This window comes from Petromyzon marinus (genome assembly GCF_048934315.1).
Source record: "Petromyzon marinus isolate PM22_M1 ecotype Great Lakes invasive population chromosome 76 unlocalized genomic scaffold, UKy_Petmar_22M1.pri1.0 chr76_unloc.3, whole genome shotgun sequence".
Lineage (NCBI taxonomy): Eukaryota > Metazoa > Chordata > Hyperoartia > Petromyzontiformes > Petromyzontidae > Petromyzon > Petromyzon marinus.
The window spans coordinates 858,732-883,731 of NW_027422620.1; the positions used below are offsets into that span (position 1 = coordinate 858,732).

A 25,000-nucleotide genomic window follows, 5' to 3' on the forward strand; every position below is an offset into this window, starting at 1 on the left:
TACACAGAGTACACACAGAGTATACACACAGTACACAGAGTATACACAGTACACAGAGTACACACAGAGTATACACACAGTACACACACAGTACACAGAGTATACACAGTACACAGAGTACACATACAGTACACACACACAGTACACACACAGGGTACACACACAGTATACACAGTACACAGAGTACACACACAGTACACACACAGTACACACAGAGTACACACAGTACACACAGAGTACACACACAGTACACACAGAGTACACACACAGTACACACAGAGTACACACACAGTGTACACACACAGTACACACAGAGTACACACAGTACACACACAGTGTACACACACAGTACACACAGAGTACACACACAGAGTACACACAGTACACACAGGGTACACACAGTACACACAGAGCACACACAGTACACAGAGTACACACAGTACACAGAGTACACACAGTACACAGAGTATACACACACAGAGTACACACACAGTACACACACAGAGTACACAGAGTACACACACAGTACACACACAGTATACACAGTACACACACAGTACACACACAGGTACACAGAGTACACACACAGAGTACACAGAGTACACACAGTACACACACAGGGTACACACAGAGTATACACAGTACACACACAGTACACAGAGTACACACAGAGTATACACAGTACACACACACAGTACACACAGAGTATACACACACAGTGCACACACAGGGTACACACAGTACACACAGGGTACACACACAGGGTACAGAGTACACACAGAGTACACACAGAGTATACACAGTAAACACACAGTACACACAGTACACAGAGTACACACAGTACACAGAGTACACACAGTACACAGAGTACACACAGAGTACACACACTGAGTACACACAGGGTACACACACAGAGTATACACAGTACACACACAGTACACAGAGTACACACACAGTACACACAGTACACAGAGTACACACAGTACACACAGGGTACACACAGTACACACACAGTACACAGAGTACACACAGTACTCAGAGTACACACAGTACATACAGTACACAGAGTACACACATTACTCAGAGTACACACAGTACACAGAGTACACACAGAGTACACACAGTACACACACAGGGTACACACAGAGTACACACAGAGTACACACACAGAGTACACACAGAGTACACACACAGAGTACACACACAGAGTACACACAGAGTACACACAGAGTACACACACAGGGTACACACACAGGGTACACACAGAGTACACACACAGAGTACACACACAGGGTACACACAGTACACAGAGTACACACAGTACACACACAGGGTACACACAGGGTACACACAGAGTACACACACAGTACACACAGTACACAGAGTACACACAGTACACAGAGTACACACAGTACACACACAGGGTACACACAGAGTACACACAGTACACACAGAGTACCCATCGTACACACACAGTACACAGAGTACACACAGAGTACACGCAGGGTACACACAGGGTACACACAGGGTACACACACAGAGTACACACAGTACACACAGAGTACACACAGTACACACAGAGTACAGAGTACACACAGTACACACACAGAGTACACACAGTACACACAGAGTACAGAGTACACACAGTACACAGAGTACACACAGTACACACAGAGTACACACAGTACACACACAGAGTACACACACAGGGTACAGGGTACACACAGAGTACACACACAGAGTACACACACAGAGTACACACACAGTACACACAGAGTACACAGAGTACACACACAGAGTACACACACAGAGTACACACAGGGTACACACAGAGTACACGCAGAGTACACACAGAGTACACACAGAGTACACACACAGAGTACACACACAGAGTACACACACCCGCTGAGTGGTGGTGAGCTGAGTGATGGTGAGCTGAGTGGTGGTGAGCTGAGTGATGGTGAGCTGAGTGAGTGGTGAGCTGAGTGAGTGGTGGTGAGCTGAGTGGTGGTGAGCTGAGTGGTGGTGAGCTGAGTGAGTGACGGTGAGCTGAGTGATGGTGAGCTGAGTGGTGGTGGTGAGCTAAGTGACGGTGAGCTGAGTGGTGGTAAGCTGAGTGGTGGTGAGCTGAGTGAGTGGTGGTGAGCTGAGTGGTGGTGAGCTGAGTGGTGGTGAGCTAAGTGAGTGGTGGTGAGCTGAGTGGTGGTGAGCTAAGTGGTGGTGAGCTGAGTGAGTGGTGGTGAGCTGAGTGGTGGTGAGCTGAGTGAGTGGTGGTGAGCTGAGTGGTGGTGAGCTGAGTGGTGGTGAGTTGAGTGACGGTGAGCTGAGTGAGTGGTGGTGAGCTGAGTGAGTGACAATGAGCTGAGTGACGGTGAGCTGAGTGGTGGTGAGCTGAGTGACGGTGAGCTGAGTGAGTGGTGGTGAGCTGAGTGGTGGTGAGCTGAGTGAGTGGTGGTGAGCTGAGTGGTGGTGAGCTGAGTGGTGGTGAGTTGAGTGACGGTGAGCTGAGTGAGTGGTGGTGAGCTGAGTGAGTGACAATGAGCTGAGTGGTGGTGAGCTGAGTGACGGTGAGCTGAGTGAGTGGTGGTGAGCTGAGTGGTGGTGAGCTGAGTGGTGGTGAGCTAAGTGGTGGTGAGCTGAGTGAGTGGTGGTGAGCTGAGTGGTGGTGAGCTGAGTGGTGGTGAGCTGAGTGACGGTGAGCTGAGTGGTGGTGAGCTGAGTGACGGTGGTGAGCTGAGTGACGGTGAGCTGAGTGACTTCCTGCTCACCTCTCTAAATCTCTGGTCACAGAGATCCAACATCGACTGGGCCGTCTGTGTCAGGGGATGCTTCGCACCTGAGGACAGAGACACGGAGACACAGAGAGACAGAGAGACACACGGAGACACACGGAGACACAGAGACACACGGAGACACAGAGACACACGGAGACACTCAGAGAGAGACACTCAGAGAGAGACACAGAGAGACACAGAGAGACACTCAGAGAGAGACACACAGAGAGACACGGAGACAGAGACACAGAGAAACAGAGAGACACACAGAGACAAGGTGGTCAAGGTGGTCACGGTGGTCAGGGTGGTCAAGGTGGTCAAGGTGGTCAGGGTGGTCAGGGTAGTCAAGGTGGTCAAGGTGGTCAAGGTGGTCAGGGTAGTCAAGTTGGTCAAGGTGGTCAGGGTAGTCAAGGTGGTCAAGGTAGTCAAGGTGGTCAAGGTAGTCAAGGTAGTCAAAAGGTCAAGGTAGTCAAGGTAGTCAAGGTGATCAAGGTGGTCAGGGTAGTCAAGGTAGTCAAGGTGGTCAAGGTAGTCAAGACGGTCAAGATGGTTAGGGTAGTCAAGGTAGTCAAGGTGGTCACGGTGGTCAAGGTGGTCAGGGTAGTCAAGGTGGCAAGGTGGTCAAGGTGGTCAAGGTGGTCAAGGTGGTCAAGGTAGTCAAGTTGGTCAAGGTGGTCAGGGTAGTCAAGGTAGTCAAGGTGGTCAGGGTGGTCAAGGTGGTCAAGTTGGTCAGGGTGGTCAAGGTGGTCAAGGTGGTCAGGGTGGTCAAGGTGGTCAAGGTGGTCAGGGTAGTCAAGATAGTCAAGGTGGTCAAGGTAGTCAAGGTGGTTAAGGTAGTCAAGGTAGTCAAGGTGGTCAGGGTAGTCAAGGTAGTCAAGGTAGTCAAGATGGTCAAGGTAGTCAAGACGGTCAAGGTGGTCAGGGTAGTCAAGGTGGTCAGGGTAGTCAAGGTAGTCAAGGTGGTCAAGGTAGTCAAGTTGGTCAAGGTGGTCAGGGTAGTCAAGGTAGTCAAGGTGGTCACGGTGGTCAAGGTGGTCAGGGTAGTCAAGGTGGTCAAGGTGGTCAGGGTAGTCAAGGTAGTCAAGGTAGTCAAGATGGTCAAGGTAGTCAAGGTGGTCAAAGGTAGTCAGGGTAGTCAAGGTGATCAAGGTAGTCACGGTGGTCAGGGTAGTCAAGGTGGTCAAGTTAGTCAAGGTAGTCAAGATAGTCAAGGTGGTCAAGGTAGTCAAGGTAGTCAAGGTGGTCAGGGTGGTCAGGGTGGTCAGGGTAGTCAAGGTAGTCAGGGTAGTCAAGATGGTCAAGTTAGTCAAGGTAGTCAAGATAGTCAAGGTGGTCAAGTTAGTCAAGGTAGTCAAGATGACCAGGGTGGTCAGGGTAGTCAAGGTGGTCAGGGTAGTCAGGTGGTCAAGTTAGTCAAGGTAGTCAAGATAGTCAAGGTGATCAAGGTGGTCAAGGTAGTCAAGGTGGTCAAGGTAGTCAAGGTGGTCAAGTTGGTCAAGGTAGTCAAGGTGGTCAAGGTAGTCAAGGTGATCAAGGTGGTCAGGGTAGTCAAGGTGGTCAAGTTAGTCAAGGTAGTCAAGCTAGTCAGGGTAGTAAAGGTAGTCAAGGTAGTCAAGGTAGTCAGGGTAGTCAAGGTAGTCAGGGTAGTCAAGGTGATCAAGGTAGTCACGGTGGTCAGGGTAGTCAAGGTGGTCAAGTTAGTCAAGGTAGTCAAGATAGTCAAGGTAGTCAAGGTAGTCAAGGTAGTCAAGGTGGTCAGGGTAGTCAAGGTGGTCAAGTTAGTCAAGGTGGTCAAGGTGGTCAAGAAGGTCAAGGTAGTCAAGGTAGTCAAGGTGGTCAAGGTGGTCAGGGTAGTCAGGGTAGTCAGGGTAGTCAAGGTGGTCAAGATGGTCAAGGTGGTCAGGGTAGTCAAGGTGGTCAAGTTAGTCAAGGTAGTCAAGATAGTCAAGGTGGTCAAGGTGATCAAGGTGGTCAAGGTTGTCAGGGTGGTCAAGGTGGTCAAGGTAGTCAAGGTAGTCAGGGGTAGTCAAGGTAGTCAAGTTGGTCAGGGTAGTCAAGGTAGTCAAGGTGGTCAGGGTAGTCAAGGTGGTCAAGTTAGTCAAGGTAGTCAAGGTGGTCAAGGTAGTCAAGGTAGTCAAGGTGGTCAGGGTAGTCAAGCTGGTCAAGTTAGTCAAGGTGGTCAAGGTAGTCAAGGTAATCAGGAGGTCAAGGTGGTCAAGGTAGTCAAGATTGTCAAGGTGGTCAAGGTAGTCATGGTAGTCAAGGTGGTCAAGGTAGTCAGGGTAGTCAAGGTGGTCAAGGTAGTCAAGCTGGTCAGGGTAGTCAAGCTGGTCAAGTTAGTCAAGGTGGTCAAGGGTAGTCAAGGTAATCAAGATGGTCAAGGTGGTCAAGGTAGTCAAGATAGTCAAGGTGGTCAAGGTAGTCAGGGTAGTCAGGGTAGTCAAGGTGGTCAAGGTAGTCAAGGAGTCAAGGTAGTCAAGGTAGTCAGGGTGGTCAAGGTAGTCAAGGTAGTCAAGGTGGTCAAGGTGGTCAGGGTAGTCAAGGTGGTCAAGGTAGTCAAGGTAGTCAAGGTGGTCAAGGTGGTCAGGGTAGTCAAGGTGGTCAAGGTAGTCAAGATGGTCAAGATGGTCAAGGTGGTCAGGGTAGTCAAGGTGGTCAAGGTAGTCAAGGTAGTCAAGGTGGTCAAGAAGGTCAAGGTGGTCAAGGTAGTCAAGTTAGTCAGGGTAGTCAAGGTGGTCAAGATAGTCAATGTGGTCAAGTTGGTCAGGGTAGTCAAGGTGGTCAAGGTAGTCAAGGTAGTCAAGTTAGTTAAGGTGGTCAAGGTAGTCAAGGTGGTCAGGGTAGTCAGGGTAGTCAAGGTAGGTCAAGGTAGTCAAGTTAGTCAAGGTGGTCAGGGTAGTCAAGTGGTCAAGGTGGTCAAGGTAGTCAAGGTAGTCAAGGTGGTCAAGGTTGTCAGGGTAGTCAGGGTAGTCAAGGTGGTCAAGGTGGTCAAGTTAGTCAAGGTCGTCAAGGTGGTCAAGCTGGTCAAGTTAGTCAAGGTGGTCAAGGTAGGTCAAGGTAGTCAAGGAGGTCAAGATGGTCAGGGTAGTCAAGGTGGTCAAGGTAGTCAAGGTAGTCAAGGTAGTCAGGGTGGTCAAGCCAGACAAGGTAGTCAAGGTGGTCAAGGTGATCAAGAAGGTCAGGGTAGTCAAGGTGGTCAAGGTAGTCAAGATGGTCAGGGTGGTCAGGGTAGTCAGGGTAGTCAAGTGGTCAAGGTAGTCAAGGTGGTCAAGAAGGTCAAGGTGGTCAAGGTGGTCAAGGTCGTCAAGGTGGTCAAGCTGGTCAAGTTAGTCAAGGTGGTCAAGGTAGGTCAAGGTAGTCAAGGAGGTCAAGATGGTCAGGGTAGTCAAGGTGGTCAAGGTAGTCAAGGTAGTCAAGGTAGTCAGGGTGGTCAAGGTAGTCAAGGTGGTCAAGGTGGTCAAGGTGGTCAGGGTAGTCAAGGTGGTCAAGGTAGTCAAGGTAGTCAGGGTGGTCAGGGTAGTCAGGGTAGTCAAGTGGTCAAGGTAGTCAAGGTGGTCAAGAAGGTCAAGGTGGTCAAGGTAGTCAAGTTAGTCAGGGTAGTCAGGGTAGTCAAGTTGGTCAAGATGGTCAAGATGGTCAAGGTGGTCAAGTTGGTCAGGGTAGTCAAGGTAGTCAAGGTGGTCACGGTGGTCAAGGTGGTCAGGGTAGTCAAGGTGGTCAAGGTGGTCAGGGTAGTCAAGGTGGTCAAGGTGGTCAGGGTAGTCAAGGTGGTCAAGGTAGTCAAGGTGGTCAAGTTAGTCAAGGTGCTCAAAGGTAGTCAGGGTAGTCAAGGTGATCAAGGTAGTCACGGTGGTCAGGGTAGTCAAGGTGGTCAAGTTAGTCAAGGTAGTCAAGATAGTCAAGGTGGTCAAGGTAGTCAAGGTAGTCAAGGTGGTCAGGGTGGTCAGGGTGGTCAGGGTAGTCAAGGTAGTCAGGGTAGTCAAGGTGGTCAAGTTAGTCAAGGTAGTCAAGATAGTCAAGGTGGTCAAGTTAGTCAAGGTAGTCAAGATGACCAGGGTGGTCAGGGTAGTCAAGGTGGTCAAGTTAGTCAAGGTAGTCAAGATAGTCAAGATGATCAAGGTGGTCAAGGTAGTCAAGGTGGTCAAGGAAGTCAAGGAGGTCAAGTTGGTCAAGGTAGTCAAGGTGGTCAAGGTGGTCAGGGTAGTCAAGGTGGTCAAGTTAGTCAAGGTAGTCAAGCTAGTCAGGGTAGTAAAGGTAGTCAAGGTAGTCAAGGTAATCAAATTGGTCAAGGTAGTCAAGGTAGTCAGGGTAGTCAAGGTAGTCAGGGTAGTCAAGGTAGTCAAGGTGGTCAAGGTAGTCAAGGTGGTCAAGGTGGTCAGGGTAGTCAAGATGGTCAAGTTAGTCAAGGTAGTCAAGCTAGTCAGGGTAGTCAAGGTAGTCAGGGTAGTCAAGGTGACAAGGTAGTCACGGTGGTCAGGGTAGTCAAGGTAGTCAAGGTGGTCAAGGTAGTCAAGGTAGTCAAGGTGGTCAGGGTAGTCAAGGTGGTCAAGTTAGTCAAGGTGGTCAAGGTGGTCAAGGTGGTCAAGGTGGTCAAGATGGTCAGGGTAGTCAGGGTAGTCAGGGTAGTCAAGGTAGTCAAGATGGTCAAGGTGGTCAGGGTAGTCAAGGTGGTCAAGTTAGTCAAGGTAGTCAAGATAGTCAAGGTGGTCAAGAAGATCAAGGTGGTCAAGGTAGTCAGGGTGGTCAAGGTGGTCAAGGTAGTCAAGGTAGTCAGGGTAGTCAAGGTAGTCAAGTTGGTCAGGGTAGTCAAGGTAGTCAAGGTGGTCAGGGTAGTCAAGCTGGTCAAGTTAGTCAAGGTAGTCAAGGTAATCAAGATGGTCAAGGTAGTCAAGATAGTCAGGGTAGTGAAGGTGGTCAAGGTAGTCAAGGTAGTCAAGGTAGTCAGGGTGGTCAAGGTAGTCAAGGTAGTCAAGGTGGTCAAGGTGGTCAGGGTAGTCAAGGTGGTCAAGGTAGTCAAGGTGGTCAAGGTGGTCAGGGTAGTCAAGGTGGTCAAGGTGGTCAGGGTAGTCAAGGTGGTCAAGGTGGTCAAGGTGGTCAAGGTAGTCAAGTTGACAAGGTGGTCAGGGTAGTCAAGGTAGTCAAAGTGGTCACGGTGGTCAAGGTGTTCAGGGTAGTCAAGGTGGTCAAGGTGGTCAGGGTAGTCAAGGTGGTCAAGGTAGTCAAGGTGGTCAAGGTAGTCAAGATGGTCAAAGGTAGTCAGGGTAGTCAAGGTGATCAAGGTAGTCACGGTGGTCAGGGTAGTCAAGATGGTCAAGTTAGTCAAGGTAGTCAAGATAGTCAAGGTGGTCAAGGCAGTCAAGGTAGTCAAGGTAGTCAGGGTGGCCAGGGTGGTCAGGGTAGTCAAGTAGTCAGGGTAGTCAAGGTGGTCAAGTTAGTCAAGGTAGTCAAGATAGTCAAGGTAGTCAAGATGACCAGGGTGGTCAGGGTAGTCAAGATGGTCAGGGTAGTCAAGGTGGTCAAGTTAGTCAAGGTAGTCAAGATATTTCAAGGTGATCAAGGTAGTCAAGGTGGTCAAGGTAGTCAAGGTGGTCAAGTTGGTCAAGGTAGTAAAGGTGGTCAAGGTAGTCAAGGTGGTCAAGGTGGTCAGGGTAGTCAAGGTGGTCAAGTTAGTCAAGGTAGTCAAGCTAGTCAGGGTAGTAAAGGTAGTCAAGGTAGTCAAGGTGGTCAAGGTAGTCAAGGTAGTCAAGGTAGTCAAGGTAGTCAGGGTAGTCAAGGTAGTCAAGGTAGTCAGGGTAGTCAAGGTGATCAAGGTAGTCACGGTGGTCAGGGTAGTCAAGGTGGTCAAGTTAGTCAAGGTGATCAAGGTAGTCACGGTGGTCAGGGTAGTCAAGGTGGTCAAGGTGGTCAAGTGGTCAAGGTAGTCAAGGTAGTCAAGGTGGTCAAGGTGGTCAGGGTAGTCAGGGTAGTCAGGGTAGTCAAGGTGGTCAAGATGGTCAAGGTGGTCAGGGTAGTCAAGATGGTCAAGTTAGTCAAGGTAGTCAAGATAGTCAAGGTGGTCAAGGTAGTCAGGGTGGTCAAGGTGGTCAAGGTAGTCAAGGTAGTCAGGGTAGTCAAGGTAGTCAAGTTGGTCAGGGTAGTCAAGGTAGTCAAGGTGGTCAGGGTAGTCAAGCGGGTCAAGTTAGTCAAGGTAGTCAAGGTGGTCAAGGTAGTCAAGGTAGTCAAGGTGGTCAGGGTAGTCAAGCTGGTCAAGTTAGTCAAGGTGGTCAAGGTAGTCAAGGTAATCAAGATGGTCAAGGTGGTCAAGGTAGTCAAGATAGTCAAGGTAGTCAAGGTAGTCAGGGTGGTCAAGGTAGTCAAGGTAGTCAAGGTAATCAAGATGGTCAAGGTGGTCAAGGTAGTCAAGATAGTCAAGGTAGTCAAGGTAGTCAGGGTGGTCAAGGTAGTCAAGGTAGTCAGGGTGGTCAGGGTGGTCAGGGTAGTCAAGGTGGTCAAGGTAGTCAAGGTAGTCAAGGTGGTCAAGGTGGTCAGGGTAGTCAAGGTGGTCAAGATAGTCAAGGTGGTCAGGGTAGTCAAGGTTGTCAAGGTAGTCAAGGTAGTCAAGAAGGTCAAGGTGGTCAAGGTAGTCAAGTTAGTCAGGGTAGTCAAGGTAGTCAAGATAGTCAAGATAGTCAAGGTGGTCAAGTTGGTCAGGGTAGTCAAGGTGGTCAAGGTAGTCAAGGTAGTCAAGGTGGTCAAGGTAGTCAAGTTGGTCAGGGTAGTCAAGGTAGGTCAAGGTAGTCAAGTTAGTCAAGGTGCTCAGGGTAGTCAAGTGGTCAAGGTGGTCAAGGTAGTCAAGGTAGTCAAGGTGGTCAAGGTAGTCAGGGTAGTCAGGGTAGTCAAGCTGGTCAAGGTGGTCAAGTTAGTCAAGGTCGTCAAGGTGGTCAAGCTGGTCAAGTTAGTCAAGGTGGTCAAGGTAGGTCAAGGTAGTCAAGGAGTCAAGATGGTCAGGGTAGTCAAAGGTTCAAGGTAGTCAAGGTAGTCGAGGTAGTCAGGGTGGTCAAGGTAGTCAAGGTGGTCAAGGTGGTCAAGGTGGTCAGGGTAGTCAAGGTGGTCAAGGTAGTCAAGGTAGTCAAGGTAGTCAGGGTGGTCAGGGTAGTCAGGGTAGTCAAGTGGTCAAGGTAGTCAAGCTGGTCAAGAAGGTCAAGATAATCAAGGTGGTCAAGGTGGTCAAGTTAGTCAAGGTCGTCAAGGTGGTCAAGCTGGTCAAGTTAGTCAAGGTGGTCAAGGTAGGTCAAGGTAGTCAAGGAGGTCAAGATGGTCAAGGTAGTCAAGGTAGTCAAGGTAGTCAAGGTGGTCAAGGTAGTCAAGGTAGTCAGGGTGGTCAGGGTAGTCAGGGTAGTCAAGTGGTCAAGGTAGTCAAGGTGGTCAAGAAGGTCAAGATGGTCAAGGTAGTCAAGTTAGTCAGGGTAGTCAGGGTAGTCAAGGTTAACAAAGATGGTCAAGATGGTCAAGGTGGTCAAGTTGGTCAGGGTAGTCAAGGTAGTCAAGGTGGTCACGGTGGTCGAGGTGGTCAGGGTAGTCAAGGTGGTCAAGGTGGTCAGGGTAGTCAAGGTGGTCAAGGTAGTCAAGATGGTCAAGGTAGTCAAGATGGTCAAGGTAGTCAAGGTGGTCAAAGGTAGTCAGGGTAGTCAAGGTGATCAAGGTAGTCACGGTGGTCAGGGTAGTCAAGGTGGTCAAGTTAGTCAAGATAGTCAAGATAGTCAAGGTGGTCAAGTTAGTCAAGGTGGTCAGGGTGGTCAGGGTGGTCAGGGTAGTCAAGGTAGTCAGGGTAGTCAAGGTGCTCAAGTTAGTCAAGGTAGTCAAGATAGTCAAGGTAGTCAAGTTAGTCAAGGTAGTCAAGATGACCAGGGTGGTCAGGGTAGTCAAGGTGGTCAGGGTAGTCAAGGTGGTCAAGTTAGTCAAGGTAGTCAAGATATTCAAGGTGATCAAGGTGGTCAAGGTAGTCAAGGTGGTCAAGGTAGTCAAGGTGGTCAAGTTGGTCAAGGTAGTCAAGATGGTCAAGGTAGTCAAAGGGGTCAAGGTGGTCAGGGTAGTCAAGGTGGTCAAGTTAGTCAAGGTAGTCAAGCTAGTCAGGGTAGTAAAGGTAGTCAAGGTAGTCAAGGTAGTCAAGTTGGTCAAGGTAGTCAAGGTAGTCAGGGTAGTCAAGGTAGTCAGGGTAGTCAAGGTGATCAAGGTAGTCACGGTGGTCAGGGTAGTCAAGGTAGTCAAGTTAGTCAAGGTAGTCAAGATAGTCAAGGTGGTCAAGGTGGTCAAGGTGGTCAGGGTAGTCAAGGTAGTCAAGTTAGTCAAGGTGGTCAAGTTAGTCAAGGTGGTCAAGGTAGTCAAGGTTGTCAAGGTGGTCAGGGTAGTCAGGGTAGTCAGGGTAGTCAAGGTAGTCACGGTGGTCTGGGTAGTCAAGGTGGTCAAGTTAGTCAAGGTAGTCAAGATAGTCAAGGTGGTCAAGGTAGTCAAGGTAGTCAAGGTGGTCAGGGTGGTCAGGGTGGTCAGGGTGGTCAGGGTAGTCAAGGTAGTCAGGGTAGTCAGGGTAGTCAAGGTAGTCAAGTTGGTCAAGGTAGTCAGGGTGGTCAAGGTGGTCAGGGTAGTCAAGGTGGTCAAGTTAGTCAAGGTAGTCAAGGTGGTCAAGGTACTCAAGGTAGTCAAGGTGGTCAGGGTAGTCAAGCTGGTCAAGTTAGTCAAGGTGGTCAAGGTAGTCAAGGTAATCAAGATGGTCAAGATGGTCAAGGTAGTCAAGATAGTCAAAGTGGTCAAGGTAGTCAGGGTAGTCAAGGTGGTCAAGGTAGTCAAGGTAGTCAAGGTAGTCAGGGTGGTCAAGGTAGTCAAGGTAGTCAAGGTGGTCAAGGTGGTCAAGGTAGTCAGGGTAGTCAAGGTGGTCAAGGTGTTCAAGGTAGTCAAGTTGGTCAAGGTGGTCAGGGTAGTCAAGGTAGTCAAGGGGGTCACGGTGGTCAAGGTGGTCAGGGTAGTCAAGGTGGTCAAGGTGGTCAGGGTAGTCAAGGTGATCAAGGTAGTCAAGGTAGTCAAGGTGGTCAGGGTGGTCAGGGTGGTCAGGGTAGTCAAGGTAGTCAGGGTAGTCAAAATGGTCAAGTTAGTCAAGATGGTCAAGGTGGTCAAGTTAGTCAAGGTAGTCAAGATGACCCAGGGTGGTCAGGGTAGTCAAGATGGTCAGGGTAGTCAAGGTGGTCAAGTTAGTCAAGGTAGTCAAGATAGTCAAGGTGATCAAGGTGGTCAAGGTAGTCAAGGTGGTCAAGGTAGTCAAGTTAGTCACGGTGGTCAAGGTGGTCAAGGTAGTCAAGGTGGTCAAGGTGGTCAGGGTAGTCAAGCTGGTCAAGATAGTCAAGGTAGTCAAGCTAGTCAGGGTAGTAAAGGTAGTCAAGGTAGTCAGGGTAGTCAAGGTAGTCAGGGTAGTTAAGGTGATCAAGGTAGTCACGGTGGTCAGGGTAGTCAAGGTGGTCAAGTTAGTCAAGGTAGTCAAGATAGTCAAGGTGGTTAGGGTAGTCAAGGTGGTCAAGTTAGTCAAGGTGGCCAAGTGGGGCAAAGGTGGTCAAGGTAGTCAAGGTAGTCAAGGTGGTCAAGGTGGTCAGGGTAGTCAGGGTAGTCAGGGTAGTCAAGGTGGTCAAGATGGTCAAGGTGGTCAGGGTAGTCAAGGTGGTCAAGTTAGTCAAGGTAGTCAAGATAGTCAAGGTGGTCAAGGTGATCAAGGTAGTCAAGGTAGTCAGGGTGGTCAAGGTGGTCAAGGTAGTCAAGGTAGTCAGGGTAGTCAAGGTAGTCAAGTTGGTCAGGGTAGTCAAGGTAGTCAAGGTGGTCAGGGTAGTCAAGGTGGTCAAGTTAGTCAAGGTAGTCAAGGTGGTCAAGGTAGTCAAGGTAGTCAAGGTGGTCAGGGTAGTCAAGCTGGTCAAGTTAGTCAAGGTGGTCAAGGTAGTCAGGGTAGTCAAGGTGGTCAAGGTAGTCAAGGTAGTCAAGGTAGTCAGGGTGGTCAAGGTAGTCAAGGTAGTCAAGGTAGTCAGGGTGGTCAAGGTAGTCAAGGTAGTCAAGGTAGTCAAGGTGATCAAGGTGGTCAGGGTAGTCAAGGTGGTCAAGGTAGCCAAGGTAGTCAAGGTGGTCAAGGTGGTCAGGGTAGTCAAGGTGGTCAAGGTAGTCAAGGTGGTCAAGATGGTAAAGGTGGTCAAGGTAGTCAAGGTAGTCAAGAAGGTCAAGGTGGTCAAGGTAGTCAAGTTAGTCAGGGTAGTCAAGGTGGTCAAGATGGTCAAGGTGGTCAAGTTGGTCAGGGTAGTCAAGGTGGTCAAGGTAGTCAAGGTAGTCAAGTTAGTCAAGGTGGTCAAGGTAGTCAAGAAGGTCAGGGTAGTCAGGGTAGTCAAGGTAGGTCATGGTAGTCAAGTTAGTCAAGATGGTCAGGGTAGTCAAGTGGTCAAGGTGGTCAAGGTAGTCAAGGTAGTCAAGGTAGTCAAGGTGGTCAAGGTAGTCAGGGTAGTCAGGGTAGTCAAGGTGTTCAAGGTGGTCAAGGTGGTCAAGTTAGTCAAGGTCGTCAAAGTGGTCAAGCTGGTCAAGTTAGTCAAGTAGGTCAAGGTAGGTCAAGGTAGTCAAGGAGGTCAAGATGGTCAGGGTAGTCAAGGTGGTCAAGGTAGTCAAGGTAGTCAAGGTAGTCAGGGTGGTCAAGGTAGTCAAGGTAGTCAAGGTAGTCAAGGTGTACAAGGTGGTCAGGGTAGTCAAGGTGGTCAAGGTAGTCAAGGTAGTCAGGGTAGTCAGGGTAGTCAAGTGGTCAAGGTAGTCAAGGTGGTCAAGAAGGTCAAGATGGTCAAGGTAGTCAAGTTAGTCAGGGTAGTCAGGGTAGTCAAGGTGGTCAAGATAGTCAAGATGGTCAAGGTGGTCAAGTTGGTCAGGGTAGTCAAGGTAGTCAAGGTGGTCACGGTGGTCAAGGTGGTCAGGGTAGTCAAGGTGGTCAAGGTGGTCAGGGTAGTCAAGGTGGTCAAGGTAGTCAGGGTAGTCAAGGTGATCAAGGTAGTCACGGTGGTCAGGGTAGTCAAGGTGGTCAAGTTAGTCAAGGTAGTCAAGATAGTCAAGGTGGTCAAGATGATCAAGATGGTCAAGGTAGTCAGGGTGGTCAAGGTGGTCAAGGTAGTCAAGGTAGTCAGGGTAGTCAAGGTAGTCAAGTTGGTCAGGGTAGTCAAGGTAGTCAAGGTGGTCAGGGTAGTCAAGATGGTCAAGTTAGTCAAGTTAGTCAAGTTAGTCAAGGTAGTCAAGGTAGTCAAGGTGGACAAGGTGGTCAGGGTAGTCAAGGTGGTCAAGGTAGTCAAGATGGTCAAGATGGTCAAGGTGGTCAGGGTAGTCAAGGTGGTCAAGGTAGTCAAGGTAGTCAAGGTGGTCAAGAAGGTCAAGGTGGTCAAGGTAGTCAAGTTAGTCAGGGTAGTCAAGGTGGTCAAGATAGTCAAGATGGTCAAGTTGGTCAGGGTAGTCAAGGTGGTCAAGGTAGTCAAGGTAGTCAAGTTAGTTAAGGTGGTCAAGGTAGTCAAGATAGTCAAGGTGGTCAAGAAGATCAAGGTGGTCAAGGTAGTCAGGGTGGTCAAGGTGGTCAAGGTAGTCAAGGTAGTCAGGGTAGTCAAGGTAGTCAAGTTGGTCAGGGTAGTCAAGGTAGTCAAGGTGGTCAGGGTAGTCAAGCTGGTCAAGTTAGTCAAGGTAGTCAAGGTAATCAAGATGGTCAAGGTAGTCAAGATAGTCAGGGTAGTGAAGGTGGTCAAGGTGGTCAAGGTAGTCAGGGTGGTCAAGGTAGTCAAGGTAGTCAAGGTGGTCAAGGTGGTCAGGGTAGTCAAGGTGGTCAAGGTAGTCAAGGTGATCAAGGTGGTCAGGGTAGTCAAGGTGGTCAAGGTGGTCAGGGTAGTCAAGGTGGTCAAGGTGGTCAAGGTAGTCAAGTTGACAAGGTGGTCAGGGTAGTCAAGGTAGTCAAAGTGGTCACGGTGGTCAAGGTGTTCAGGGTAGTCAAGGTGGTCAAGGTGGTCAGGGTAGTCAAAGTGGTCAAGGTAGTCAAGGTGGTCAAGGTAGTCAAGATGGTCAAAGGTAGTCAGGGTAGTCAAGGTGATCAAGGTAGTCACGGTGGTCAGGGTAGTCAAGGTGGTCAAGTTAGTCAAGGTAGTCAAGATAGTCAAGGTGGTCAAGGCAGTCAAGGTAGTCAAGGTAGTCAGGGTGGCCAGGGTGGTCAGGGTAGTCAAGTAGTCAGGGTAGTCAAGATGGTCAAGTTAGTCAAGGTAGTCAAGATAGTCAAGGTGGTCAAGTTAGTCAAGGTAGTCAAGATGACCAGGGTGGTCAGGGTAGTCAAGATGGTCAGGGTAGTCAAGGTGGTCAAGTTAGTCAAGGTAGTCAAGATATTTCAAGGTGATCAAGGTAGTCAAGGTGGTCAAGGTAGTCAAGGTGGTCAAGTTGGTCAAGGTAGTAAAGAAGGTCAAGGTAGTCAAGGTGGTCAAGGTGGTCAGGGTAGTCAAGGTGGTCAAGTTAGTCAAGGTAGTAAAGGTAGTCAAGGTAGTCAAGGTAGTCAAGGTGGTCAAGGTAGTCAGGGTAGTCAAGGTAGTCAAGGTAGTCAGGGTAGTCAAGGTGATCAAGGTAGTCACGGTGGTCAGGGTAGTCAAGGTGGTCAAGTTAGTCAAGGTGATCAAGGTAGTCACGGTGGTCAGGGTAGTCAAGGTGGTCAAGGTGGTCAAGTGGTCAAGGTAGTCAAGGTAGTCAAGGTGGTCAAGGTGGTCAGGGTAGTCAGGGTAGTCAGGGTAGTCAAGGTGGTCAAGATGGTCAAGGTGGTCAGGGTAGTCAAGGTGGTCAAGTTAGTCAAGGTAGTCAAGATAGTCAAGGTGGTCAAGGTAGTCAGGGTGGTCAAGGTGGTCAAGGTAGTCAAGGTAGTCAGGGTAGTCAAGATAGTCAAGTTGGTCAGGGTAGTCAAGGTAGTCAAGGTGGTCAGGGTAGTCAAGGTGGTCAAGTTAGTCAAGGTAGTCAAGGTGGTCAAGGTAGTCAAGGTAGTCAAGGTGGTCAGGGTAGTCAAGCTGGTCAAGTTAGTCAAGGTGGTCAAGGTAGTCAAGGTAATCAAGATGGTCAAGGTGGTCAAGGTAGTCAAGATAGTCAAGGTAGTCAAGGTAGTCAGGGTGGTCAAGGTAGTCAAGGTAATCAAGATGGTCAAGGTGGTCAAGGTAGTCAAGATAGTCAAGGTAGTCAAGGTAGTCAGGGTGGTCAAGGTAGTCAAGGTAGTCAGGGTGGTCAGGGTGGTCAGGGTAGTCAAGGTGGTCAAGGTGGTCAAGGTAGTCAAGGTGGTCAAGGTGGTCAGGGTAGTCAAGGTGGTCAAGGTAGTCAAGGTGGTCAAGATAGTCAAGCTGGTCAGGGTAGTCAAGGTTGTCAAGGTAGTCAAGGTAGTCAAGAAGGTCAAGGTGGTCAAGGTAGTCAAGTTAGTCAGGGTAGTCAAGGTAGTCAAGATAGTCAAGATAGTCAAGGTGGTCAAGTTGGTCAGGGTAGTCAAGGTGGTCAAGGTAGTCAAGGTAGTCAAGGTGGTCAAGGTAGTCAAGTTGGTCAGGGTAGTCAAGGTAGGTCAAGGTAGTCAAGTTAGTCAAGGTGCTCAGGGTAGTCAAGTGGTCAAGGTGGTCAAGGTAGTCAAGGTAGTCAAGGTGGTCAAGGTAGTCAGGGTAGTCAGGGTAGTCAAGCTGGTCAAGGTGGTCAAGTTAGTCAAGCTGGTCAAGGTGGTCAAGCTGGTCAAGTTAGTCAAGGTGGTCAAGGAGTTCAAGATGGTCAGGGTAGTCAAAGGTTCAAGGTAGTCAAGGTAGTCGAGGTAGTCAGGGTGGTCAAGGTAGTCAAGGTGGTCAAGGTGGTCAAGGTGGTCAGGGTAGTCAAGGTGGTCAAGGTAGTCAAGGTAGTCAGGGTGGTCAGGGTAGTCAGGGTAGTCAAGTGGTCAAGGTAGTCAAGCTGGTCAAGAAGGTCAAGCTGGTCAAGGTGGTCAAGGTGGTCAAGTTAGTCAAGGTCGTCAAGGTGGTCAAGCTGGTCAAGTTAGTCAAGGTGGTCAAGGTAGGTCAAGGTAGTCAAGGAGGTCAAGATGGTCAGGGTAGTCAAGGTAGTCAAGGTAGTCAAGGTAGTCAGGGTAGTCAAGGTGGTCAAGGTAGTCAAGGTAGTCAGGGTGGTCAGGGTAGTCAGGGTAGTCAAGTGGTCAAGGTAGTCAAGGTGGTCAAGAAGGTCAAGATGGTCAAGGTAGTCAAGTTAGTCAGGGTAGTCAGGGTAGTCAAGGTGGTCAAGATGGTCAAGATGGTCAAGGTGGTCAAGTTGGTCAGGGTAGTCAAGGTAGTCAAGGTGGTCACGGTGGTCGGGGTGGTCAGGGTAGTCAAGGTGGTCAAGGTGGTCAGGGTAGTCAAGGTGGTCAAGGTAGTCAAGATGGTCAAGGTAGTCAAGATGGTCAAGGTAGTCAAGGTGGTCAAAGGTAGTCAGGGTAGTCAAGGTGATCAAGGTAGTCACGGTGGTCAGGGTAGTCAAGGTGGTCAAGTTAGTCAAGATAGTCAAGCTGGCCAAGGTGGTCAAGTTAGTCAAGGTGGTCAGGGTGGTCAGGGTGGTCAGGGTAGTCAAGGTAGTCAGGGTAGTCAAGGTGCTCAAGTTAGTCAAGGTAGTCAAGATAGTCAAGGTAGTCAAGTTAGTCAAGGTAGTCAAGATGACCAGGGTGGTCAGGGTAGTCAAGGTGGTCAGGGTAGTCAAGGTGGTCAAGTTAGTCAAGGTAGTCAAGATATTCAAGGTGATCAAGGTGATCAAGGTAGTCAAGGTGGTCAAGGTAGTCAAGGTGGTCAAGTTGGTCAAGGTAGTCAAGATGGTCAAGGTAGTCAAAGGGGTCAAGGTGGTCAGGGTAGTCAAGGTGGTCAAGTTAGTCAAGGTAGTCAAGCTAGTCAGGGTAGTAAAGGTAGTCAAGGTAGTCAAGGTAGTCAAGTTGGTCAAGGTAGTCAAGGTAGTCAGGGTAGTCAAGGTAGTCAGGGTAGTCAAGGTGATCAAGGTAGTCACGGTGGTCAGGGTAGTCAAGGTGGTCAAGTTAGTCAAGGTAGTCAAGATAGTCAAGGTGGTCAAGGTGGTCAAGGTGGTCAGGGTAGTCAAGGTAGTCAAGTTAGTCAAGGTGGTCAAGTTAGTCAAGGTGGTCAAGGTAGTCAAGGTGGTCAAGGTGGTCAGGGTAGTCAGGGTAGTCAGGGTAGTCACGGTGGTCTGGGTAGTCAAGGTGGTCAAGTTAGTCAAGGTAGTCAAGATAGTCAAGATGGTCAAGGTAGTCAAGGTAGTCAAGGTGGTCAGGGTGGTCAGGGTGGTCAGGGTAGTCAAGGTAGTCAGGGTAGTCAGGGTAGTCAAGGTAGTCAAGTTGGTCAAGGTAGTCAGGGTGGTCAAGGTGGTCAGGGTAGTCAAGGTGGTCAAGTTAGTCAAGGTAGTCAAGGTGGTCAAGGTAGTCAAGGTAGTCAAGGTGGTCAGGGTAGTCAAGCTGGTCAAGTTAGTCAAGGTGGTCAAGGTAGTCAAGGTAATCAAGATGGTCAAGATGGTCAAGGTAGTCAAGATAGTCAAAGTGGTCAAGGTAGTCAGGGTAGTCAAGGTGGTCAAGGTAGTCAAGGTAGTCAAGGTAGTCAGGGTGGTCAAGGTAGTCAAGGTAGTCAAGGTGGTCAAGTTGGTCAGGGTAGTCAAGGTGGTCAAGGTAGTCAGGGTAGTCAAGGTGGTCAAGGTGTTCAAGGTAGTCAAGTTGGTCAAGGTGGTCAGGGTAGTCAAGGTAGTCAAGGTGGTCACGGTGGTCAAGGTGGTCAGGGTAGTCAAGGTGGTCAAGGTGGTCAGGGTAGTCAAGGTGGTCAAGGTAGTCAGGGTAGTCAAGGTGATCAAGGTAGTCACGGTGGTCTGGGTAGTCAAGGTGGTCAAGTTAGTCAAGGTAGTCAAGATAGTCAAGGTGATCAAGGTAGTCAAGGTAGTCAAGGTGGTCAGGGTGGTCAGGGTGGTCAGGGTAGTCAAGGTAGTCAGGGTAGTCAAAATGGTCAAGTTAGTCAAGATAGTCAAGGTGGTCAAGATAGTCAAGGTAGTCAAGAGACCAGGGTGGTCAGGGTAGTCAAGATGGTCAGGGTAGTCAAGGTGGTCAAGTTAGTCAAGGTAGTCAAGATAGTCAAGGTGATCAAGGTGGTCAAGGTAGTCAAGGTGGTCAAGGTAGTCAAGTTAGTCACGGTGGTCAAGGTGGTCAAGGTGGTCAAGGTAGTCAAGGTGGTCAAGGTGGTCAGGGTAGTCAAGCTGGTCAAGATAGTCAAGGTAGTCAAGCTAGTCAGGGTAGTAAAGGTAGTCAAGGTAGTCAAGGTAGTCAGGGTAGTTAAGGTGATCAAGGTAGTCACGGTGGTCAGGGTAGTCAAGGTGGTCAAGTTAGTCAAGGTAGTCAAGATAGTCAAGATGGTCAAGGTAGTCAAGGTGGTTAGGGTAGTCAAGGTGGTCAAGTTAGTCAAGGTGGCCAAGTGGGGCAAAGGTGGTCAAGGTAGTCAAGGTAGTCAAGGTGGTCAAGGTGGTCAGGGTAGTCAGGGTAGTCAGGGTAGTCAAGGTGGTCAAGATGGTCAAGGTGGTCAGGGTAGTCAAGGTGGTCAAGTTAGTCAAGGTAGTCAAGATAGTCAAGGTGGTCAAGGTGATCAAGGTAGTCAAGGTAGTCAGGGTGGTCAAGGTGGTCAAGGTAGTCAAGGTAGTCAGGGTAGTCAAGGTAGTCAAGTTGGTCAGGGTAGTCAAGGTAGTCAAGGTGGTCAGGGTAGTCAAGGTGGTCAAGTTAGTCAAGGTAGTCAAGGTGGTCAAGGTAGTCAAGGTAGTCAAGGTGGTCAGGGTAGTCAAGCTGGTCAAGTTAGTCAAGGTGGTCAAGGTAGTCAGGGTAGTCAAGGTGGTCAAGGTAGTCAAGGTAGTCAAGGTAGTCAGGGTGGTCAAGGTAGTCAAGGTAGTCAAGGTAGTCAGGGTGGTCAAGGTAGTCAAGGTAGTCAAGGTGATCAAGGTGGTCAGGGTAGTCAAGGTGGTCAAGGTAGCCAAGGTAGTCAAGGTGGTCAAGGTGGTCAGGGTAGTCAAGGTGGTCAAGGTAGTCAAGGTGGTCAAGATGGTCAAGTTGGTCAAGGTAGTCAAGAAGGTCAAGGTGGTCAAGGTAGTCAAGTTAGTCAGGGTAGTCAAGGTGGTCAAGATGGTCAAGGTGGTCAAGTTGGTCAGGGTAGTCAAGGTGGTCAAGGTAGTCAAGGTAGTCAAGTTAGTCAAGGTGGTCAAGGTAGTCAAGAAGGTCAGGGTAGTCAGGGTAGTCAAGGTAGGTCAAGGTAGTCAAGTTAGTCAAGGTGTCAGGGTAGTCAAGTGGTCAAGGTGGTCAAGGTAGTCAAGGTAGTCAAGGTGGTCAAGGTAGTCAGGGTAGTCAGGGTAGTCAAGATGTTCAAGGTGGTCAAGGTGGTCAAGTTAGTCAAGGTCGTCAAAGTGGTCAAGCTGGTCAAGTTAGTCAAGTAGGTCAAGGTAGGTCAAGGTAGTCAAGGAGGTCAAGATGGTCAGGGTAGTCAAGGTGGTCAAGGTAGTCAGGGTGGTCAAGGTAGTCAAGGTAGTCAAGGTAGTCAAGGTGTACAAGGTGGTCAGGGTAGTCAAGGTGGTCAAGGTAGTCAAGGTAGTCAGGGTAGTCAGGGTAGTCAGGGTAGTCAAGTGGTCAAGGTAGTCAAGGTGGTCAAGAAGGTCAAGATGGTCAAGGTAGTCAAGTTAGTCAGGGTAGTCAGGGTAGTCAAGGTGGTCAAGATAGTCAAGATGGTCAAGGTGGTCAAGTTGGTCAGGGTAGTCAAGGTAGTCAAGGTGGTCACGGTGGTCAAGGTGGTCAGGGTAGTCAAGGTGGTCAAGGTGGTCAGGGTAGTCAAGGTGGTCAAGGTAGTCAAGGTGGTCAAAGGTAGTCAGGGTAGTCAAGGTGATCAAGGTAGTCACGGTGGTCAGGGTAGTCAAGGTGGTCAAGTTAGTCAAGGTAGTCAAGATAGTCAAGGTGGTCAAGATGATCAAGATGGTCAAGGTAGTCAGGGTGGTCAAGGTGGTCAAGGTAGTCAAGGTAGTCAGGGTAGTCAAGGTAGTCAAGTTGGTCAGGGTAGTCAAGGTAGTCAAGGTGGTCAGGGTAGTCAAGATGGTCAAGTTAGTCAAGTTAGTCAAGTTAGTCAAGGTAGTCAAGGTGGTCAAGGTGGTCAGGGTAGTCAAGCTGGTCAAGTTAGTCAAGGTGGTCAAGGTAGTCAAGGTAATCAAGATGGTCAAGGTGGTCAAGGTAGTCAAGATGGTCAAGGTGGTCAAGGTAGTCAGGGTAGTCAAGGTGGTCAAGGTAGTCAAGGTGGTCAAGGTGGTCAGGGTGGTCAAGGTAGTCAAGGTAGTCAAGGTGGTCAAGGTAGTCAAGATAGTCAAGGTGGTCTAGGTGGTCAGGGTAGTCAAGATGGTCAAGGTAGTCAAGGTGGTCAAGATAGTCAAGATAGTCAGGGTAGTCAAGGTAGTCAAGGTAGTCAAGGTGGTCAAGAAGGTCAAGGTGGTCAAGGTAGTCAAGTTAGTCAGGGTAGTCAAGGTGGTCAAGATGGTCAAGGTGGTCAAGTTGGTCAGGGTAGTCAAGGTGGTCAAGGTAGTCAAGGTAGTCAAGTTAGTCAAGGTGGTCAGGGTAGTCAGGGTAGTCAAGGTAGGTCAAGGTAGTCAAGTTAGTCAAGGTGGTCAGGGTAGTCAAGTGGTCAAGCTGGTCAAGGTAGTCAAGGTAGTCAAGGTGGTCAAGGTAGTCAGGGTAGTCAGGGTAGTCAAGGTGGTCAAGTTAGTCAAGGTTGTCAAGGTGGTCAAGCTAGTCAAGTTAGTCAAGGTAGTCAAGGTAGGTCAAGGTAGTCAAGGAGGTCAAGCTGGTCAGGGTAGTCAAGGTAGTCAAGGTAGTCAGGGTAGTCAAGGTAGTCAAGGTGGTCAAGGTAGTCAAGGTGGTCAGGGTAGTCAAGGTGGTCAAGGTAGTCAAGGTAGTCAGGGTGGTCAGGGTAGTCAGGGTAGTCAAGTGGTCAAGGTAGTCAAGGTGGTCAAGAAGGTCAAGGTGGTCAAGGTAGTCAAGTTAGTCAGGGTAGTCAGGGTAGTCAAGGTGGTCAAGATGGTCAAGTTGGTCAGGGTGGTCAAGTTGGTCAGGGTAGTCAAGGTAGTCAAGGAGGTCAAGATGGTCAGGGTAGTCAAGGTAGTCAAGGTAGTCAAGGTGGTCAGGGTGGTCAGGGTAGTCAAGGTAGTCAAGGAGGTCAAAGTGGTCAGGGTAGTCAAGGTAGTCAAGATGGTCAGGGTAGTCAAGGTAGTCAAGGAGATCAAGGTGGTCAGGGTAGTCAAGGTAGTCAAGGAGGTCAAGGTGATCAGGGTAGTCAAGGTTAGCAAGGAGGTCAAGTGGTCAGGGTAGTCAAGGTAGTCAAGGTGGTCAAGGTGGTCAAGGTAGTCAGGATAGTCAAGGTAGTCAAGGTGGTCAAGGTAGTCAAGGTGGTCAGGGTAGTCAAGTGGTCAGGGTGGTCAGGGTAGTCAAGGCGGTCAAGGTGGTCAGGGTGGTCAAGGTAGTCAAGGTGGTCAAGATAGTCAAGATAGTCAAGAGGGGTCAGGGTAGTCAAGGTGGTCAAGTTAGTCAAGATAGTCAAGGTGGTCAAGGTATTCAAGGTGGTCAAGATGGTCAGGGTAGTCAAGGTAGTTAGGGTAGTCAAGGTGGTCAAGGTGGTCAAGGTAGTCAAGGTGGTCAAGGTGGTAAGGGTAGTCAGGGTAGTCAGGGTAGTCAAGGTAGTCACGGTGGTCTGGGTAGTCAAGGTGGTCAAGTTAGTCAAGTAGGCAAGATAGTCAAGGTGGTCAAGGTAGTCAAGGTAGTCAAGGTGGTCAGGGTGGTCAGGGTGGTCAGGGTAGTCAAGGTAGTCAGGGTAGTCAGGGTAGTCAAGGTAGTCAAGTTGGTCAAGGTAGTCAGGGTGGTCAAGGTAGTCAAGGTGGTCAAGTTAGTCAAGGTAGTCAAGGTGGTCAAGGTAGTCAGGGTAGTCAAGATGGTCAGGGTAGTCAAGGTGGTCAAGTTAGTCAAGGTAGTCAAGATAGTCAAGGTGATCAAGGTGGTCAAGGTAGTCAAGGTGGTCAAGGTAGTCAAGTTAGTCAAGTTGGTCAAGATGGTCAAGGTGGTCAAGGTAGTCAAGGTGGTCAAGGTGGTCAGGGTAGTCAAGCTGGTCAAGATAGTCAAGGTAGTCAAGCTAGTCAGGGTAGTAAAGGTAGTCAAGGTAGTCAAGGTAGTCAGGGTAGTCAAGGTGGTCTAGGTGGTCAGGGTAGTCAAGGTGGTCAAGTTAGTCAAGGTAGTCAAGATAGTCAAGATGGTCAAGGTAGTCAAGTTGGTCAAGGTAGTCAAGGTGGTCAAGGTGGTCAGGGTAGTCAGGGTAGTCAGGGTAGTCAAGGTGGTCAAGATGGTCAAGGTGGTCAGGGTAGTCAAGGTGGTCAAGTTAGTCAAGGTAGTCAAGAGAGTCAAGGTGGTCAAGGTGATCAAGGTGGTCAAAGTAGTCAGGGTGATCAAGGTGGTCAAGGTAGTCAAGGTAGTCAGGGTAGTCAAGGTAGTCAAGTTGGTCAGGGTAGTCAAGGTAGTCAAGGTGGTCAGGGTAGTCAAGGTGGTCAAGTTAGTCAAGGTAGTCAAGGTGGTCAAGGTAGTCAAGGTAGTCAAGGTGGTCAGGGTAGTCAAGCTGGTCAAGTTAGTCAAGGTGGTCAAGGTAGTCAGGGTAGTCAAGGTGGTCAAGGTAGTCAAGGTAGTCAAGGTAGTCAGGGTGGTCAAGGTAGTCAAGGTAGTCAAGATAGTCAGGGTGGTCAAGGTAGTCAAGGTAGTCAAGAGAACAAGGTGGTCAGGGTAGTCAAGTGGGTCAAGGTAGTCAAGGTAGTCAAGGTGGTCAAGGTGGTCAGGGTAGTCAAGGTGGTCAAGGTGGTCAAGATGGTCAAGGTGGTCAAGGTAGTCAAGGTAGTCAAGGTAGTCAAGAAGGTCAAGGTGGTCAAGGTAGTCAAGTTAGTCAGGGTAGTCAAGGTGGTCAAGATGGTCAAGATGGTCAAGTTGGTCAGGGTAGTCAAGGTGGTCAAGGTAGTCAAGGTAGTCAAGTTAGTCAAGGTGGTCAAGGTAGTCAAGAAGGTCAGGGTAGTCAGGGTAGTCAGGGTAGTCAAGGTAGGTCAAGGTAGTCAAGGTAGTCAGGGTAGTCAAGGTAGTCAAGGTAGTCAAGGTGTACAAGGTGGTCAGGGTAGTCAAGGTGGTCAATGTGGTCAAGGTAGTCAAGGTAGTCAGGGTAGTCAGGGTAGTCAGGGTAGTCAAGTGGTCAAGGTAGTCAAGGTGGTCAAGAAGTTCAAGATGGTCAAGGTAGTCAAGTTAGTCAGGGTAGTCAGGGTAGTCAAGGTGGTCAAGATGGTCAAGATGGTCAAGGTGGTCAAGTTGGTCAGGGTAGTCAAGGTAGTCAAGGTGGTCACGGTGGTCAAGGTGGTCAGGGTAGTCAAGGTGGTCAAGGTGGTCAGGGTAGTCAAGGTGGTCAAGGTGGTCAGGGTAGTCAAGGTGGTCAAGGTAGTCAAGTGGGTCAAGGTAGTCAAGATGGTCAAAGGCAGTCAGCGTAGTCAAGTTGATCAAGGTAGTCACGGTGGTCAGGGTAGTCAAGGTGGTCAAGTTAGTCAAGGTAGTCAAGATAGTCAAGGTGGTCAAGATGATCAAGATGGTCAAGGTAGTCAGGGTGGTCAAGGTGGTCAAGGTAGTCAAGGTAGTCAAGGTCGTCAAGTTGGTCAGGGTAGTCAAGGTAGTCAAGGTGGTCAGGGTAGTCAAGATGGTCAAGTTAGTCAAGTTAGTCAAGGTAGTCAAGGTGGTCAAGGTGGTCAAGGTAGTCAAGGTGGTCAGGGTAGTCAAGCTGGTCAAGTTAGTCAAGGTGGTCAAGGTAGTCAAGGTAATCAAGATGGTCAAGGTGGTCAAGGTAGTCAAGATGGTCAAGTGGTCAAGGTAGTCAGGGTAGTCAAGGTGGTCAAGGTAGTCAAGGTGGTCAGGGTGGTCAAGGTAGTCAAGGTAGTCAAGGTGGTCAAGGTAGTCAAGGTAGTCAAGGTGGTCTAGGTGGTCAGGGTAGTCAAGATGGTCAAGGTAGTCAAGGTAGTCAAGGTAGTCAGGGTAGTCAAGTGGTCAGGGTGGTCAAGGTAGTCAAGGTGGTCAAGGTAGTCAAGGTAGTCAAGGTGGTCTAGGTGGTCAGGGTAGTCAAGGTGAT

The 25,000-nt window shown here is 49.4% G+C and overlaps 2 protein-coding genes across 3 annotated transcripts in view; one reads left to right on the forward strand and one right to left on the reverse strand.

Annotated features, from left to right (window-relative positions):
• Positions 1–2,577: 2,577 nt before the first annotated feature.
• Positions 2,578–25,000, reverse strand: part of LOC116958346 (transcription initiation factor TFIID subunit 1-like) — a 101,305-nt gene continuing 78,882 nt past the window's right edge. Inside the window, 1 exon segment of the mRNA XM_076058570.1 lies at positions 2,578–2,836. Within this exon segment, the coding sequence (XP_075914685.1) occupies positions 2,622–2,836 (215 nt within the window). The 3' untranslated portion in view covers positions 2,578–2,621.
• LOC142908217 (uncharacterized) lies at positions 17,007–20,090 on the forward strand. 2 transcript variants are annotated; one of them, XM_076058564.1, is made up of 2 exons: positions 17,007–18,294; positions 18,358–20,090. In XM_076058564.1, the coding sequence occupies exons 1-2, from the start codon at positions 17,007–17,009 to the stop codon at positions 20,088–20,090; spliced, it is 3,021 nt and encodes a 1,006-aa protein (XP_075914679.1). The 2 variants fall into 2 exon arrangements, with proteins under 2 accessions (XP_075914679.1, XP_075914680.1); XM_076058565.1 differs by having other exon boundaries at positions 17,007–18,222; positions 18,286–20,090.

Bases quoted from the DNA above. Each gene is read 5' to 3' on its own strand.
- LOC142908217 (XM_076058564.1), top strand. From the start codon at position 17,007: ATGGTCAAGGTAGTCAAGTTAGTCAGGGTAGTCAGGGTAGTCAAGGTG. The intron at 18,295-18,357 runs GTAGTCAAGGTA...AAAGTGGTCAAG, and splicing joins AGTTAGTCAAGGTGGTCAAG to GTAGTCAGGGTAGTCAAGGT.